The sequence below is a fragment of the Pygocentrus nattereri genome, chromosome 17 (assembly GCF_015220715.1).
Source record: "Pygocentrus nattereri isolate fPygNat1 chromosome 17, fPygNat1.pri, whole genome shotgun sequence".
NCBI lineage: Eukaryota > Metazoa > Chordata > Actinopteri > Characiformes > Serrasalmidae > Pygocentrus > Pygocentrus nattereri.
In genome coordinates, this window is record NC_051227.1 from 24,120,107 (window position 1) to 24,134,666 (window position 14,560).

At 39.4% G+C, this 14,560-nt stretch overlaps 2 protein-coding genes across 4 annotated transcripts; one reads left to right on the forward strand and one right to left on the reverse strand.

Annotated features, from left to right (window-relative positions):
• Positions 1-11,774, reverse strand: LOC108433789 (testis-expressed protein 26). 3 transcript variants are annotated; one of them, XM_017708575.2, is made up of 7 exons: positions 11,450-11,774; positions 5,219-5,297; positions 4,875-5,037; positions 2,661-2,793; positions 2,277-2,444; positions 551-628; positions 1-202 (listed from the first exon to the last, which is right to left on the reverse strand). In XM_017708575.2, the coding sequence occupies exons 1-7, from the start codon at positions 11,532-11,534 to the stop codon at positions 69-71; spliced, it is 840 nt and encodes a 279-aa protein (XP_017564064.1). In that variant the 5' UTR covers positions 11,535-11,774; the 3' UTR covers positions 1-68. The 3 variants fall into 3 exon arrangements, with proteins under 3 accessions (XP_017564064.1, XP_017564062.1, XP_017564063.1); XM_017708573.2 differs by having other exon boundaries at positions 467-628; XM_017708574.2 differs by lacking the exon at positions 11,450-11,774 and adding an exon at positions 7,084-7,551 and having other exon boundaries at positions 467-628.
• hmgb1b (high mobility group box 1b) lies at positions 10,548-13,995 on the forward strand. Its single transcript, XM_017708576.2, has 5 exons — positions 10,548-10,695; positions 12,594-12,750; positions 12,889-13,034; positions 13,123-13,297; positions 13,425-13,995. The coding sequence occupies exons 2-5, from the start codon at positions 12,604-12,606 to the stop codon at positions 13,551-13,553; spliced, it is 597 nt and encodes a 198-aa protein (XP_017564065.1). The 5' UTR covers positions 10,548-10,695; positions 12,594-12,603; the 3' UTR covers positions 13,554-13,995.
• Positions 13,996-14,560: the final 565 nt, after the last annotated feature.

Below are 14,560 nucleotides of genomic sequence, written 5' to 3' on the forward strand. Positions count from 1 at the left end.
TGCAGTGTATAGCTTTTATTATATGCACACATACAGTCATAAATGTATCACAACACTGAGTATCACATTCATAGAGGCCCAGGCCAGACTGACACCCTGTCTAGCACTAGTGGACGAGACAACCCCACTGAGTCCTTTGTTTTCTTCACTTGACCAGGGGGACTAAGGGCTCTTTGCAAAGATGCCTGCACCTCCACCTTTTCTGCACATCATTAAAATGAAAAGAAAAAAAAAGTCAGGCACTGTTGCTTTGCTTTTTTTATGTATGCTATTTTCCTTTTCAAACAATATCAGTGGCTTACTGCATAACACACACATAACATTTATACATAATTTGTATCATGAACTATGAGTTCGACCTGGAATTTACCACATATAGGTGCCTGGGAGGTCACTTACGACGGTTTTTCACCACGGCTTTTACTTAAGAAACTGACATGTAATCATTGACTAAAGTGCTCTTTACCTTTTTCAGGTAAATGCTTGTAGAACTGCTGGAGCTCCTCAGGCTGGAGGAACTTCAGTGTCGATGACAGGTCTGTGCATTTACCTCCAAAATGTCTGTCATATGTGGTCAGCTGCTTCCTGCTCTCCTGATTAGTGATGTGCTTGTGAACCACTGTGGGAACTAAAAATATGCGACATAATTGTGAACTTCATACAAAGTGAAACAACTGCATCATATTAGTACGAGCCCTTTTCCAAAAATTATGCAAAATGTACTTAAAAACACAATGCAATGATATGCAAATCATTTAATCTCTGCATATAACAGAAAATAATCCAAGGCAACATATCAATCACTGAAACTGAGAAATTTCAGTTTATGCTCACTTTAAATATGATGTCAGTTTTTGGATTCTGGGATGTAAAAAATGTTTAAAACTGCACTGATGCACTGTGAAATATTCATCTGAATGTAGTAATTAAATATTCAATGAAATATTTTGGGCCATTTTTAAACATAAATGTTTTCTGAATCATACAAAAATAATCCAAACAAATCAAGTTGAGGTTTTTTTTCAGGTCAAAGACTTACATCCTAGCTAGTCAAGTAGTTAAATTACCAATTTTTCCTAAACGTACCACCATTAAAACAACAGAAATTGAGGTAATACATTCACATCTCAAGTATTATTTGAATGGAATTAGTTTGACATGGGGATATATAATCATTACTGGTGTTTCTCAGTGATTTTATTTCTTTCTGACTCAGTCATGTCCCACATCTGTAAAGATTCTGAAGACTTTTACCTTCTATAAAGTAAACTGGTTATCTTAATCCTGTGCACATTGCAATGTTAGTAGAAATGCAGCAATATTCTGTGAACTATTTTTTATCTTACAGCTACACCAGGTGAGATTTGGGTCCTCTCTGGTGAAAATGTGTAGTCATGTGCAACATGTGGAAGAACATTTTGTTACATGGGTTGTGTTTGGGACCCCTTCCTTTAGCGGATGAATCTGAAGATTGCGAGCGCATTGCAAGAGAATTCAAAGAGAACTCCAAACTTGGTGAAGGACGTGTCCTCCGATGATGTGTATTATCTACTATTGTCATCACATCTTCATTAGTATAATACTGATTTTGCAGTTGAGATTGGACGTTCTTTTCAAAGCTGTGTGCATGAAGTTTATACATAAACATGCAAAATCTGAAAAATTCCCTAAAATTTAACCTGATGTCTCAGATTTTATTATTATTTGAGGCTTTATAGGATGACTCACACCGGTGCATGGATAACACATTTTAGAATTAATTTATATATCTGACTCAGTAATGTTGCTTCTTCCAATTGGAGGGAAAACCCTTCCATTGTGTGTTTAGTATGGAGACACTCGCAGAAGCATTTACTCTTATTCTTCTGGGCTCAAATCAAGCTGCTGTGTTATGGTCCTCAAGTGTAAAACTAAACCTTAAAACAAAAGATGCAAAATAACAGGAAAAGGTTTTATTTCATTTGGCAATGTTGCCTGTGGGCTTTAAATTTCCAAGCTAAGGCAGTTAGGTAGAAGGTGAGGCTAAATTAAATAAAAGTTAAATATTTTAACCTTTTCTACTCCTTTTTTGAGTAAAGGCAGTGTGTAAATGGATTAGCCACAACCATTTCTCTCCTTTGTCCCGAGATCCCATGCAAATCGTTCACAGACATTAGACGTCTAGTGATCAATAACTAATAACTAATCCAAATATGAAAGCTTAACTTTCCACTTTCACCTGATTGTCTGGCTGTTCTTCACATAATCCCTTCAGATTAGAGTGCAATAAAGCTTACCTATGCCCTTTGGTGCCACAGTATGCAAGCCATTGCACCCATAGCGGGATATATTTCCCTGCAGTTCAGCTTTCAGAACAGGCTTGCGGTAGTTATACCTCATCTCGGTCTGAAGAGCATTGGCACTGTGTTTAAGAGGAGCGAGGACTGTCCGGTTCAGAAAAATCCCTGCAGTTTAACCAGAAACAGCAGGCTAGACAGCAGGGTTTCTGATTGAGCTAAAAATAATACAGCAGGTGTAGTACATAACAGGTGCATTGTCAAACAACTGATCATGTCACAGGGTTTGAAAAAGGTCAATGTTTTGCATTCATAAATACCCATGAACTGTGTGTTTGCAAAAAGCCTTATATAGCATAAGTTTAGACCATTTAGAACACCCACCTTTAGGTAAATCTAGAAAGTCAGTACTGTATGTGGACTTGTACTGGGCAGACAGCACCTTTCTGACTTCTTCCTCAGATGGGGGGTTTTTACAAAGCTTTAGACCAGGAGGGAGCCTCCACACCAAAAATGCCTACAGAGGACAAACAGAAAAAAAGAAGACACTGATGACTTTACAAAAATGCACAAAGTCAGTATGATCACAAACCATAAAACATCCTACTGCAAGCGCAGGTTATGCCTAAATAATGCCTTTATCTGAGAAATTAAACATTATTATAAGCACACACTTTAACAAGAGACTATATCACATGAATGAACTGTTTTACATCAAAGCTGCAATTTGAAAGAGTGTGATTTTCAAATTGAAATCTAACCTAACAACACAGAGCCCATGAACTGGCAGTATGGCACACTGCATTCAGTGCTTAAGTCTCAAGCCTGAAAAAGTGGATGTGCTAGTTTTCTTGAGGACAAAAACAGCCATGAGCACAATTTCTAGAAAATAATTGCAAGAGTTTTAAAATATTTTCCCCAAATCATTCAGCCTTATTATGTCAATGATTTGGCCCACTTACCCTAATGCCAACAAACAAACATAATTTAGTGATATGTTTAATCTTATTAAATATTATTAATTAATTCTTATTTTGTTTTTAATTTCATGTTTTTAACTACATTTTAAAATAATACAAAATAAGTAGTACATTTCTTCTACTCCTTCTTTCGGCTGCTCCCTTTAGGGGTCACCACAGTGGATCATCTGCCTCCTCTACTTTTACACCAACCATCTCCATGTCCACCTACACTACATCCATAAACCTTCTGTGAGGTCTACCTCTTCTCCTTCTACCCGGCAGCTCCATCTCCAACATTCTTTGCCCAATATATCCACTATTCCTCCTCAACACATGTCCAAACCATCTCAACCTGGCCTCTCTGGCTTTATCTCCAAACTGCTCCACCTTCACTGTCCCTCTGATCTGCTCATTTCTAATCTTGTCCATCCTTGTCACTCCCAACAAAAATCTCAGCATCAAATAGTACATTTCTAAATTTTGGTAATATGATTTGAACCTACCTACCTTCCTTATTTGTACATTTTTGTTCATTTGGTCCTCAGCCCACCATAAACATTGCACCCTTGATACAGGTTACTGCAGATTTACAATCACTTACTGTAGTCTTCCTGTTGCTGCTATCAGTGGAAAAGGACTACAGTTTTTCTGGGAATGCAGCACCAGCGCCACTTAATAAGTAACATCAACAGATGATAATGACTTCTAAGTTATTTCTATACCATTACATTGTGTAAAATGCTTGAGTGAGTGATTCTTCAAAAAAGAATGTGTGCATCTGAAGCTTAAAACTGAGAAGTAAAACAGAGAATTTGGAGAAATACTGTAAAGGTAAAAGTATTTTTTGTGGTGTTAACATTATGCCATTTGTTTTTGCTTGTAGTTGGACAACAAGAGGCAATCAATCCTGGGTCTGTCTAACAAAGCAGGCTCAGTGTAGACAGGCTTTCTGAATTTCAGCTTTACAAAATGTAACAAACCCAGATGCAGTTAATTAGTTTTTTAACAGTGGTTGATGACTTTAACTTTTAATCCAGGTGTAGATACTCAGACTGTCATTAATCCTTGTGCACATGCACATGAAACAGTGATGTTTGACAAACAGCCAATAGTGTAAACCATGACAAGGGGTTGTACTACTTTAATATGTAGGATGTACAGTACAATAGAAAAAAAACAACATTGTTAGCATGACCGCCAGGATTGGATCCAGCTAAGTTTAAAGTTAGCTGAATAAGCAAGAAATTAGCCACTTATAAATGTATATAAATGAGGCAGCTTGTGGTCATCATGGTCATTAGTTAGCCTCGGCTTAGGACCAACAAAAGGCTAGCGCTGACCCTGTGAGAATGGTCCACAACCCATTGGTGAGTGGTGGCACTGTGTTGGACCCTTTCTACTGAGGAGGCTGATGAATTATGCAGCAACAGAGGCTACAGTCAGTGACGGTAAACTTATAAAGTGTAGACAGTGTATCTATATGGCAGGTGTACTTTATTTGCACTATATTAATTGGTCAATAAATAGAGTTAAATGACATACCTAATATGTTTATTAAGTTTATATAAGTTTATTAGCTATTAGCTACCTAATAAACTGGCATCTCAGTGTAAACATCTAAATGTATTCTTTTCACCTGGCTTGGGTGCGGGTTGTTCTTCCTGTTGCCAGAAGCCGATCCAGTCCGAATGCAGACAGGCTTGGATGGAGGCTTCCAATAGAAGTCTTCACTATATGCAGTTCGACCCACAGGATCAGTGAGGTCATATGAATTTTTATAGGCATTAGTTGTCAGGGGTCTTGAGTCATGAGGAAACAGTAACACAAATATTTACCATAACAATTTCCATTCTAACAGTCACAACTAATATCATGTGAATTTCCTGTTACAAAACAGATAACATCTAGAGTCATGTTCTTAATACTGAGAGGAGAGGCCTAATAAATAATTTGTGTATAAACACTAGATAGAAGGCCTACCGTAAAACTGGAGTTGATGAGTTGGGTCTATAAACAAATTCCCTTCTCTGTGAGGTCTCATATGGGTCCCAGTTTTTGTCTTAAAAATGACAATTAATACACCACATGTTAACTCAGACACTTCAAAGTCATAGCGCGTTATTGATAGGGTTGCCAGCTGTTCAAGAATGTCCTAGAATGTCATTGTTTTTGGTGCCAGGAAAAAGGAAATGCATTATTGGAAAGAAAAGCCTTTTGATATCTAGGTATACTCACATGCTATTTTCTAATGGAGTTTAAACTGCTTTTGATTCTTTTTATTAAATCAAACAGTTTCCATAAAGAAAAATGGGTTTAAGTCACCCCACATAGGGACACCCCCATTGACACACACACACACACACACACACAGAAAGGTGTGCTTTTGGGGATTACCAGAACTGAGAAGATAAGGTTCTGTAGCTCAACCAACACCTGTCTACTTAAGTGTGTCGTAAGCATAGCTATCCTTCCAATAAATTTAGCCAACATTGCCACAAACTGGAGGAGAGGAGTCCTCAAAATAACTTTAAAATATGAAATGAGCAACTGAGTATCAAAATGGACACTAACTACATTCATCAAATGGGTGTCAAAAAGGCTATTTTGAGATTTAACAGCGGTGAATGCAAAACCTAATCCTAACACTCACACAGGTCCTAATCCTAACCCTAACCTTCATCTCAACCCAAAACCTAATCCTAACACTCACACAGGTCCTAATCCTAACCCTAACCTTCACCTCAACCCAAAACCTAATCCTAACACTCACACAGGCCCTAATCCTAACCCTAACCTTCACCTCAACCTAAAACCTAATACTAAACACTCACCCAAAATCTAATCCTAACCCTAACCTTCACCTCAACCCAAAACCTATTCCTAACCTTCATATGTTTTTGACATATTACTGAGATACTGCTGAGTGTTTGTTTAGTCAATTAAGGCATCCACTTTTTTGTCTCTCCATGGGAGTCACTGGTGTTACTGATCTTCATGGGTGTTACACATAAGAATGGTAACACCAGAGACATTTTTAAAGAAAAATGCATTTTACAAAATAGCTGCTACAGAGCGTCAAACCAAATGCCAATCATGTAATGTCCACTAAAATATGCAATTTAATCCATTTCTATTTTTTCACAATCACCTCAGAATAAAGTATGTCATACCCCGGTGATGTCAGCTAAAAGCTTCATACGAAATCATGAGCTAAATGAGAAACTTATAATTTTTATTTCAAAGTAACAGATTTTTTGTTATGTAGTAAGACCAGCGACACGATTTTGGGGACCGCAACTTTCATTATATACATTATAATATTTATTTGGTAATTGATTTCTTTATGTCACTTAAATATTTCATAGTCATGTATAAATTATTTCAGTAGAAAAACCTTTTTTTTATTTTACATGGCATTCACCATTTACACATGACTGTGAAGACCAGCTCTTCTGTGGTGCTTGGAATTCTATATGACTGATTTACAAACCAACATTGATAAACTGACGGCGCGCGAAGGTGTAACTGTTAGAATAATGTATTGTTTTGTTTTAAAATATAAATTAATCTGGAACCCTAACATGTTTTCAAGTGTAATGTATCTGTAAACGCCAGGGACACAAAAACGGACGTTTCCACAGAAAGACTCTTACACCTGTGTTGTAGACATGGTGACCCCTGGTTCCCATCACCACCACTGTACAGAACTCTGAGTCAGTATGTTTCCACTCTGAACGTCGTATGGAGACATTTTTTAAAATCCTGGAAACTGGAATTCCCCTTTAAGTAGCGATAAGACTAGCTCAAACCTGTCAAGATGGGTAAAATAACTTAGAGCTACTAACCCCAGCTGGCCATGTCCGGGTCCCTGGGTGAAGCGTCTGGTCCTCTAACAGCAAAGGGAGGGCGAGGGAGGACGAGCTTGTGAAGTCGTTTCTTCAAAAAACCCGATAAACGAGTTGAAAAGTGAAAGTTGTGCGTGCCAGATTCTTAACTGTGCCGCAGTTTGTATGGTTACATTTTAATCGCTAAAATGAGTTTAGTTTATGAGGCGCTTCGTGTCCGCGGCGCAGTCAGAGAGCGGCGAGAAGGCCGGCGTTGTTATAGGAGACACACAACAACACTGGCGCCGCGAGAGGTCAGCCAAGTGTGGACGTCTGTCAGCGTGTGGGCCTCGTTAAAATGACCCAACACTACTTCCAGCACGTAGCCCGGTTAAAAACCTTCAACTAAACCGTGAACCCAACACTAGCAAATCAACTTGTCATTCCTCCTTCATGACGGTGTCAATGCAGCGATGCGATTCAGGCTCAACTGTGTGAGTGTAGTGCCGCTCGGTGGTAAACACTGAAAATTACACCCTATTTACTTTGAGTGCGTAGAGAAACCCCTGCAGGAATGAAAGGATAATTAGAACCATTAGGATTCAGCCTGATGCTTTTTCTTTCTAATGGGAATTGGCTTAAGGGTTACCGTCAGAGACCATTAGCTTCCTGCAGGACACCTTTAGATGCCATTTGGAAACTATCAACTGCACCTGGAATCAGTCCCAGAACACCTGTTAACCCACTAGAGTCCTTTATACTGATATATTAGGAAAACACAGAACACCACTGGTTTTTATAAGTACAAACAGACGTTTGTAATACTCTGTTATTCTCTTTCTGGTGGTCTAAAATGAATAAATATTATATTGGTATATTAGACTCTTCTTCTAAAATGATGCTCTTTTTATGTTTGTGGTTTTAACATTTTTATATTTATTTTTTCTCATATGGTCGTAGTTGGCTTTTCACTTATCCCCCTAGATCCCAGGCTTACTGCACACTAAGGCTTATTATTTAGTAACTACAGGGACTTCAATGCAAACCGGTTGAGCTATTCTTAGGTTATAGAAATGTGTAATAAAAAAGTGATTTGCTTGTGCCTTTTCCCTTGGTGATCACTTAGAGCTGTTCTTGAGTATGAAACTGCATTATTATAGTTTTATTATACATGATAAACCTCAAATATCAGAGGTGTGAGCAACTGCAAAGCAGTAGAGATGATTTAAATTAAACACAAATACAAGAATTAGTATTTCAAACATACCTGAAGTAAAAGCAGTCCAAGTAAAAGTAAAACCATTTGAAAATACCTTTTACTTAAGTATGTGTAACTGAGTAAATTGCTGCAGTCAGAACAAAACCACGTCTATCCATTTCGTATGTGGTTCAGGTTTTGCTAACATTTAAAAGCACCTGTTGCCCTTTATGTTGTGTGTAAATATCATGATGAATGGACAAACGGCAATGGCTAAAAATGACTTGCAAAAAAGTCTGGTTCCATTGACTTAGGTTAAAAGTAAAGTAGGTTTTTTCCTTCTCCTGTAGTCATAATTTTGGAGATACAAGGTTTGTTCCGAAAGCAATTAAATATATAATTTACTAGCCACCTCTGGTGTTTACTAACAAGCATTTGTCAACAAATAATTTTTCTTTTCTTCCCAGTATTATGAATGTAGATGTGTCTATTTTGTGAAGGCAAATGGCTCTCAGACACGACAACTATAATGGTCCTTGAAGGCCAAGTTCAGTACTGTTTGGTTTGTGATGGCACTTTAATGGATGTTTCCCTCATCTATCTACAGCCATTCAACTTCACCAATGCCCAGCACTTATTCAGATTCACTAACAAAGAGTTCTAGTTTAAAGCTTTGCTGCTGGGTATGGTTCTTACTATCAAGACTCTTATTCAAAATCTCATCTAAGAGAACCTAGCTGTGGCTATGATGATACTACTCTACTGGGCTTAATTGTAATTTTTTAAACACTGTTTTATGTAATAAAACTTTAATAAGTCCTCACTGAGCAGCCCATGTTTCCTTGGCCATTGCCCCGCCACAGACAGCTGATTAGGTTCCTTTTATCATAACTTTGATTTCTGTGTCCGTCCAGTAGGAAAAACAGGTCACGGAGCAATTTACAACACCTAAATGATGTCAGTGATGGATCATTCATTCATCATACAAAGTACTGCAACATAATAACACTGGGATGCTAAATGAGAAACGTTTCTTCTCTGCCCTTTGGACTCAGATTCCCAAAGTCTATGTATAAAGAAACAGTAAAATATCAACATTTTAGCATTACTGAAGCGTAAAAATACTAACATAACTGGATTTTATTAAACATATTTGTAGTCTTAAAGACAGATTTTCCAAGGTCCTTTAGTAAAGAAAATGGCTCTATATAGAACCCTGAACACTCAAAGAACCCTTTGCTTGATTAATTGCATGATTAATGATTGTCTTCTTCCACTCTTCACACACACACACACACACACACACACACACACACACACACACACACACACACACAGTCAGAATGTATTTCACACCAATAAACATTCCGTTTTATGTGTCTGTTTATTTAACATAATGGTTTTCAATAAATGAGAGGTTGACATCCATTGCGATTTTGTATCACGGCATATTTTCGTATACGATCGAAAATAAAAGTAGTTGCATTGCTTTAAACTGCTTTACTGAAATAGGACAAATAAGTAAACTGGCATCAGGTAGCGCATGAAGTCAAAGTCTACGTGAATCGAAAAGCAGAACTTTTTTTCCTTCTGTACTTTGATGCATTCTGAAGTGAGGGTCTCTGAGGCACCTGAGTGTCTTCTCTCAACGATAGATAGCACCAGCCAAGTACGGAGCCCCTGAGATGACAAAGTGATTATTTTTTAAATAATTACTCAAGTTTCTCCTAATTCATGGCCTCAATATATTCATTCATGGCTTCAATACAGTAATGTGGGGTCTCAATATAGAATATGGCTGTCTTATTAGAGTAATTTGTGGCCTCTGTAAAATATAATTTGTGGCCTCAGTATAACAAACTGTGGCCTTGATATACTGATTTGTTGCCTCACTGTGGTAAATTGTGGCCTCAGTATATTCATTTGTGGTCAGGCCTTATTAAAAATCACTATGTCACCTCAGGGGCTCCGGAGCCATGAAACAGTTCTGAGAGCGATATAATTCATGTTTTCAGTATATAATTACACAGTTACTATGATCACACCTTTCTTTTGCCGCTGGCGGTTCACTCGTCTGTTTTAGACCCCCCTCCATCACCAGCCCGTATCTCAGTATGTCAGCAAACTCGCTAACAGCACACACTGTTTTCTTTTCCCCTCTTTTCATATAAACGCGCCATTCGGAAAACATGACGTTTCATCCTGAACCCACCAATCCCGCCTCGCCTCCGCTATGTGCTATAGACGCGCCCGGAGCCAATCAGAAGCGCGGCAGACTTGGCGGCAGCCAATAGGATCCGCGGCTGCGCTGCCGTTTCTCTGTCGGGGCAGAAGGACGTGCGCGCCACTGTGTTTATTGTACTTCCAATCCGTATTTATCCATCAATTGATCTCCACACGGGAGCTGCGGACCGGATCAGGGGCTTTTTTCCTTGGTGAGTCTGTCAGAAAATACACCCATTTCAGCCGTCAGTCACACATAAACACGCAAACACTGCATTTCGGAGGAGATTTTCTTTCTTTGTTAGCCGCATATTTGATTTTCCACACATACACACAGCCGGCCCATCTCTGTCTCTGCTCAGTCAGCTTCTGTTAAAAGTCAGAATTTCCCCCCTTTTCTTTCCTGGGACTGACTGTAAGAACGTCTGGCGGGTATTTTTTTAATCACATCCGCCAAAGCAAGCTGATAGTGATGCTGCTGCTGAGCCTCGCCGTGCTAACGGCGCTACTGCTAAAGCTATTGTGTGGAAGCCAATGTCACCTCCTATTCGCGAGCGTCTTGTTCGAATTTTTCCGGTCCACCTTAAATGGTGCAGCAATTACGTTCTGGCGCCTGAGGCTACAGAATGTACTGCTGCACCATTTAAGGTGGAACGGAAAAATTCGAACAAGAAGCTGGCGATGCAGTTTCAAAAGGGTGGACGCTGGAAAACGACGCACAGCCATGGCACAAACTAGGGCTTTAACCTAATAAAAGCACTAAACCAGAAAAATAACGGTTGATGTAAAATGGCTGATGTTTGGGTGTTTTAAGTGACAGTGGCGGGGGATGGGAGCGCCGTTCAACCGTTAATTTTATTTGTATTGACTATGACTAACGTTCAGTCTTTCCAAATCGTGTCTTTTCAGCTCTGCAGCTGCTTTATGAAGGTTAAAATGCAGGAAAATATCAGTTTGAGTGCTTACCAGTCCTAACCGGCGTTGTGGCCTCTCTCTCTCTCACTGTCTCTCTCTCTGTGTGGAGACATAAAGGCAGCCGAGGGGGAGCCATGTTTGCTAGCTAGCTAGCTGCTTTTCAGCGCTGTCTCGCCTCTCAAACAGACCACGAAGCCCCTTTTAGGAGCTGATAAAATAGCCGCAGGTGTATCATTAGTCGCAGAATGCAGCAAATTGTGAGTAGTTAGGTGTGGGAGACGCGTTTTTGAGGCCGGAATGAACGGCGACGCTGCCATTCAGTGACTGAGGAGAGTTATTGCTGCTAGCCGTCTCGCTCACTCACACACTACCTCGTATTCCTTACTATGCGGGGACATTTCTACTGCGTTCTGCAGTGCTGTAGTTATTTGATGACTGTGTCCCCGTATCTAAAACCTAACCCTTACCTCAGAAACGAAAGCAAGCATTTTACAACCTTTATAATAAAAGCTGCCGTTTTGTTAAAACAAACAAACAAACATGGATTCTAACTACGTTATAGGGACGTTTGGTCCCCACAAAGAGCTGTATACGTGCACGCGCACACACTCCCTCTCACACTGTCGATATGGACCGTGTTCGTAGTAAGACGTGATAAAATCTGAAGGGAAAGCGGATCGAGTAGGGGAAAAAATCGCAAAAGCCCGTTTGTTTTAGCTCCCCAGAATTTCTTAGGAATGTGGGAGGGGTCGAAAGAGAGGGACTTTCTCTCATGAAGATGCTATTTTTGTCCTCTAAATGGAAAAAGGAAATAATTATTGTTAGCTTTTGCTAAGTCTGTGTGGTCTAACTGTTAGTTGATGCCCAGAACGTCTTCTAACGTGTAATTGTGTTATGTGGGTGAAATCTAAAAATACATTAATATCTAGTCATAATAAAAGGATTTGTTTTGGTGAGTTTGGAGGTCGTCCTTGGCTTCTCTATCCCCTCAAGGGGGGTGTAAGGCCGGCTTTGCCCACCTCATAAGCATTATCAGCTTGAAATAGGTTGCTCTTACTGAATATTAGAAAATGAACAGTTGTCTCACCTGAATTCATAAAATTTTTTAGCTCCAAAACAATGATTTGCCATTCGTTAGACATTTACATATTTATATTATTGAAATGACTTTCATATCATAACTTATTTTTCCAAGACTCGGCAAAATGGTGAAAGATCCAAGGAAGCCGCGAGGAAAAATGTCCTCGTATGCATATTTCGTGCAAACCTGTCGTGAGGAGCACAAGAAGAAGCACCCGGAAGCTACTGTTAACTTCTCTGAGTTCTCCAAGAAATGCTCAGAGCGATGGAAGGTAGGCTGTTTTCTGTTTTTGATACTCTAAATTTAATTCGTCTTTTGTAGATTATGAGTGTGGAAGTTCCTCCTCTTTTCAGACTTCAAGCATATGTTAAACCACCTTCTTTCCATGCCTGCTTCCTCCCTTCACCAGACAATGTCGCCCAAGGAGAAGGCCAAGTTCGAGGACATGGCGAAGCAGGATAAGCTCCGCTATGAGAGAGAAATGAAGAACTACATCCCTCCTAAAGGTGAAAAGAAGAAGCGGTTTAGGGACCCTAATGCTCCCAAGAGACCTCCGTAAGTGTCCCTAGTCATACAGATGCCTATCGTTCCTCTCTTTAGGACTAATGAGCGTTGTAGAAACTTGTGTTGTCTTATCATCCAGGTCAGCGTTCTTCATATTCTGTGGTGACTACCGCCCTAAGATTAAGGGCGAGAACCCAGGCCTGTCCATTGGAGACATAGCGAAGAAGCTTGGAGAGATGTGGAACAGCTCATCAGCAGAAGTGAAGCAGCCTTATGAGAGGAAGGCGGCCAAGTTGAAGGAGAAGTATGACAAGGTGAGTCTTCCCCCACCAAAAGTTCTCAATGAAACCATGAAGTATATATAAGCCTTGGTATTGTATGCACATGAAGTATAACCTGCCTATTTAAGCAAAGCCTGCTTTGGTTTGAATCCCTGTGTAGGACATTGCTGTATACCGCACCAAGGGAGTTGCCGGATTGTCCAAAAAGGCTGCAGGCGAGGACGACGAAGAGGAGGAGGAAGACGACGAGGAGGAGGATGATGAGGATGAGGAGGAGGAAGATGAGTAGATTAGCTACTGACAGAGCCTAGATTCTTGTTCATGCCATAAACCCAAGTGTACACAATACACATCTTCAAACGTAATACAGCAGAAACAAGGATTATTAGGCTGTGTATAGGAGACGTTTTTAAGATGTACAGTGTTATTCTCCTTTTGTAAAGTTAACACTATGTGTCTTCATTTTTTTTTATTTTTCCTTTTTTTGTTAGTGGTAGTTCTTTGCCTGGAACAGTTCAAGGTGGAGGAGAATGACTGTTTCTCTGAAGGTGCATAGCACAATTATCTGGTTTATGTAGATCTGTAGTGCGTTATATTAGTTTTAAAAAATATTTTTCGTATTTGCTGTCATAAGGTCCTTTAACTGTACTTTGAATACCACTCTAATTACAAGAATGCAGCTTTGTTTGACATTCAAGAATGTGTCTGAAATAAACATTTTTCTTTTTTTAGAAAAATGCCTCGTTTTTGCGCTCTTGAATCCCTGACCACGTGAAGTAGAGGAGAAAGATCATGAGCTTTTTGCGTAGTGGATTTTCTGACTTAGCAAGCCATACTTTAAGCTTTGATACCATATGTGACAGGGTTTTTGATTAGTGTTAGGGAAACAGTAAAACTGGTATTGCCTGGTTTTGAAAGATGTAGTAGGATAATTAATAAGGTTGAGCTAAAACAGGTACATTAATCTGGCAGAGCCTCATTTTGTTGCTCTTTATCCCCATTCCAAACGTGACTTAGGTAAATATTATGATTTATATAATGTCCATGGTGGGGTTTTTCATTGACCGAGTTATTGAGGAAAGCCAAACTTCATTCTTTTCAGGGAGTCAGAAATATAATGCCCAGTGGTTGAGGTATTATGTACAGCGACATCTGGTGGCAGTAATTCCTAATAACATGACAGCTTCTTGCAGTAATGATGTCATCATATTTTGGCTGATGTATTCATTAATTCACTATTTATTTTTATCATACCGGCATGAGGGATGTTTACAGGATAACTTCTTCTTTCGGCTG

Excerpts from the sequence above, each read along its gene's own strand:
- LOC108433789 (XM_017708573.2), bottom strand. The coding sequence starts at position 11,534 with ATGGCTCCCCCTCGGCTGCCTTTATGTCTCCACACAGAGAGAGAGACA. Across the intron at positions 5,298-11,449 it reads CACAACGCCGGTTAGGACTG|ACAAAAACTGGGACCCATAT; the intron begins GTAAGCACTCAA and ends GTCATTTTTAAG. Across the intron at positions 2,445-2,660 it reads CTTTCTAGATTTACCTAAAG|GGATTTTTCTGAACCGGACA; the intron begins GTGGGTGTTCTA and ends GTTAAACTGCAG.
- hmgb1b (XM_017708576.2), top strand. The coding sequence starts at position 12,604 with ATGGTGAAAGATCCAAGGAAGCCGCGAGGAAAAATGTCCTCGTATGCA. Across the intron at positions 12,751-12,888 it reads AATGCTCAGAGCGATGGAAG|ACAATGTCGCCCAAGGAGAA; the intron begins GTAGGCTGTTTT and ends TCCCTTCACCAG. Across the intron at positions 13,035-13,122 it reads AATGCTCCCAAGAGACCTCC|GTCAGCGTTCTTCATATTCT; the intron begins GTAAGTGTCCCT and ends CTTATCATCCAG.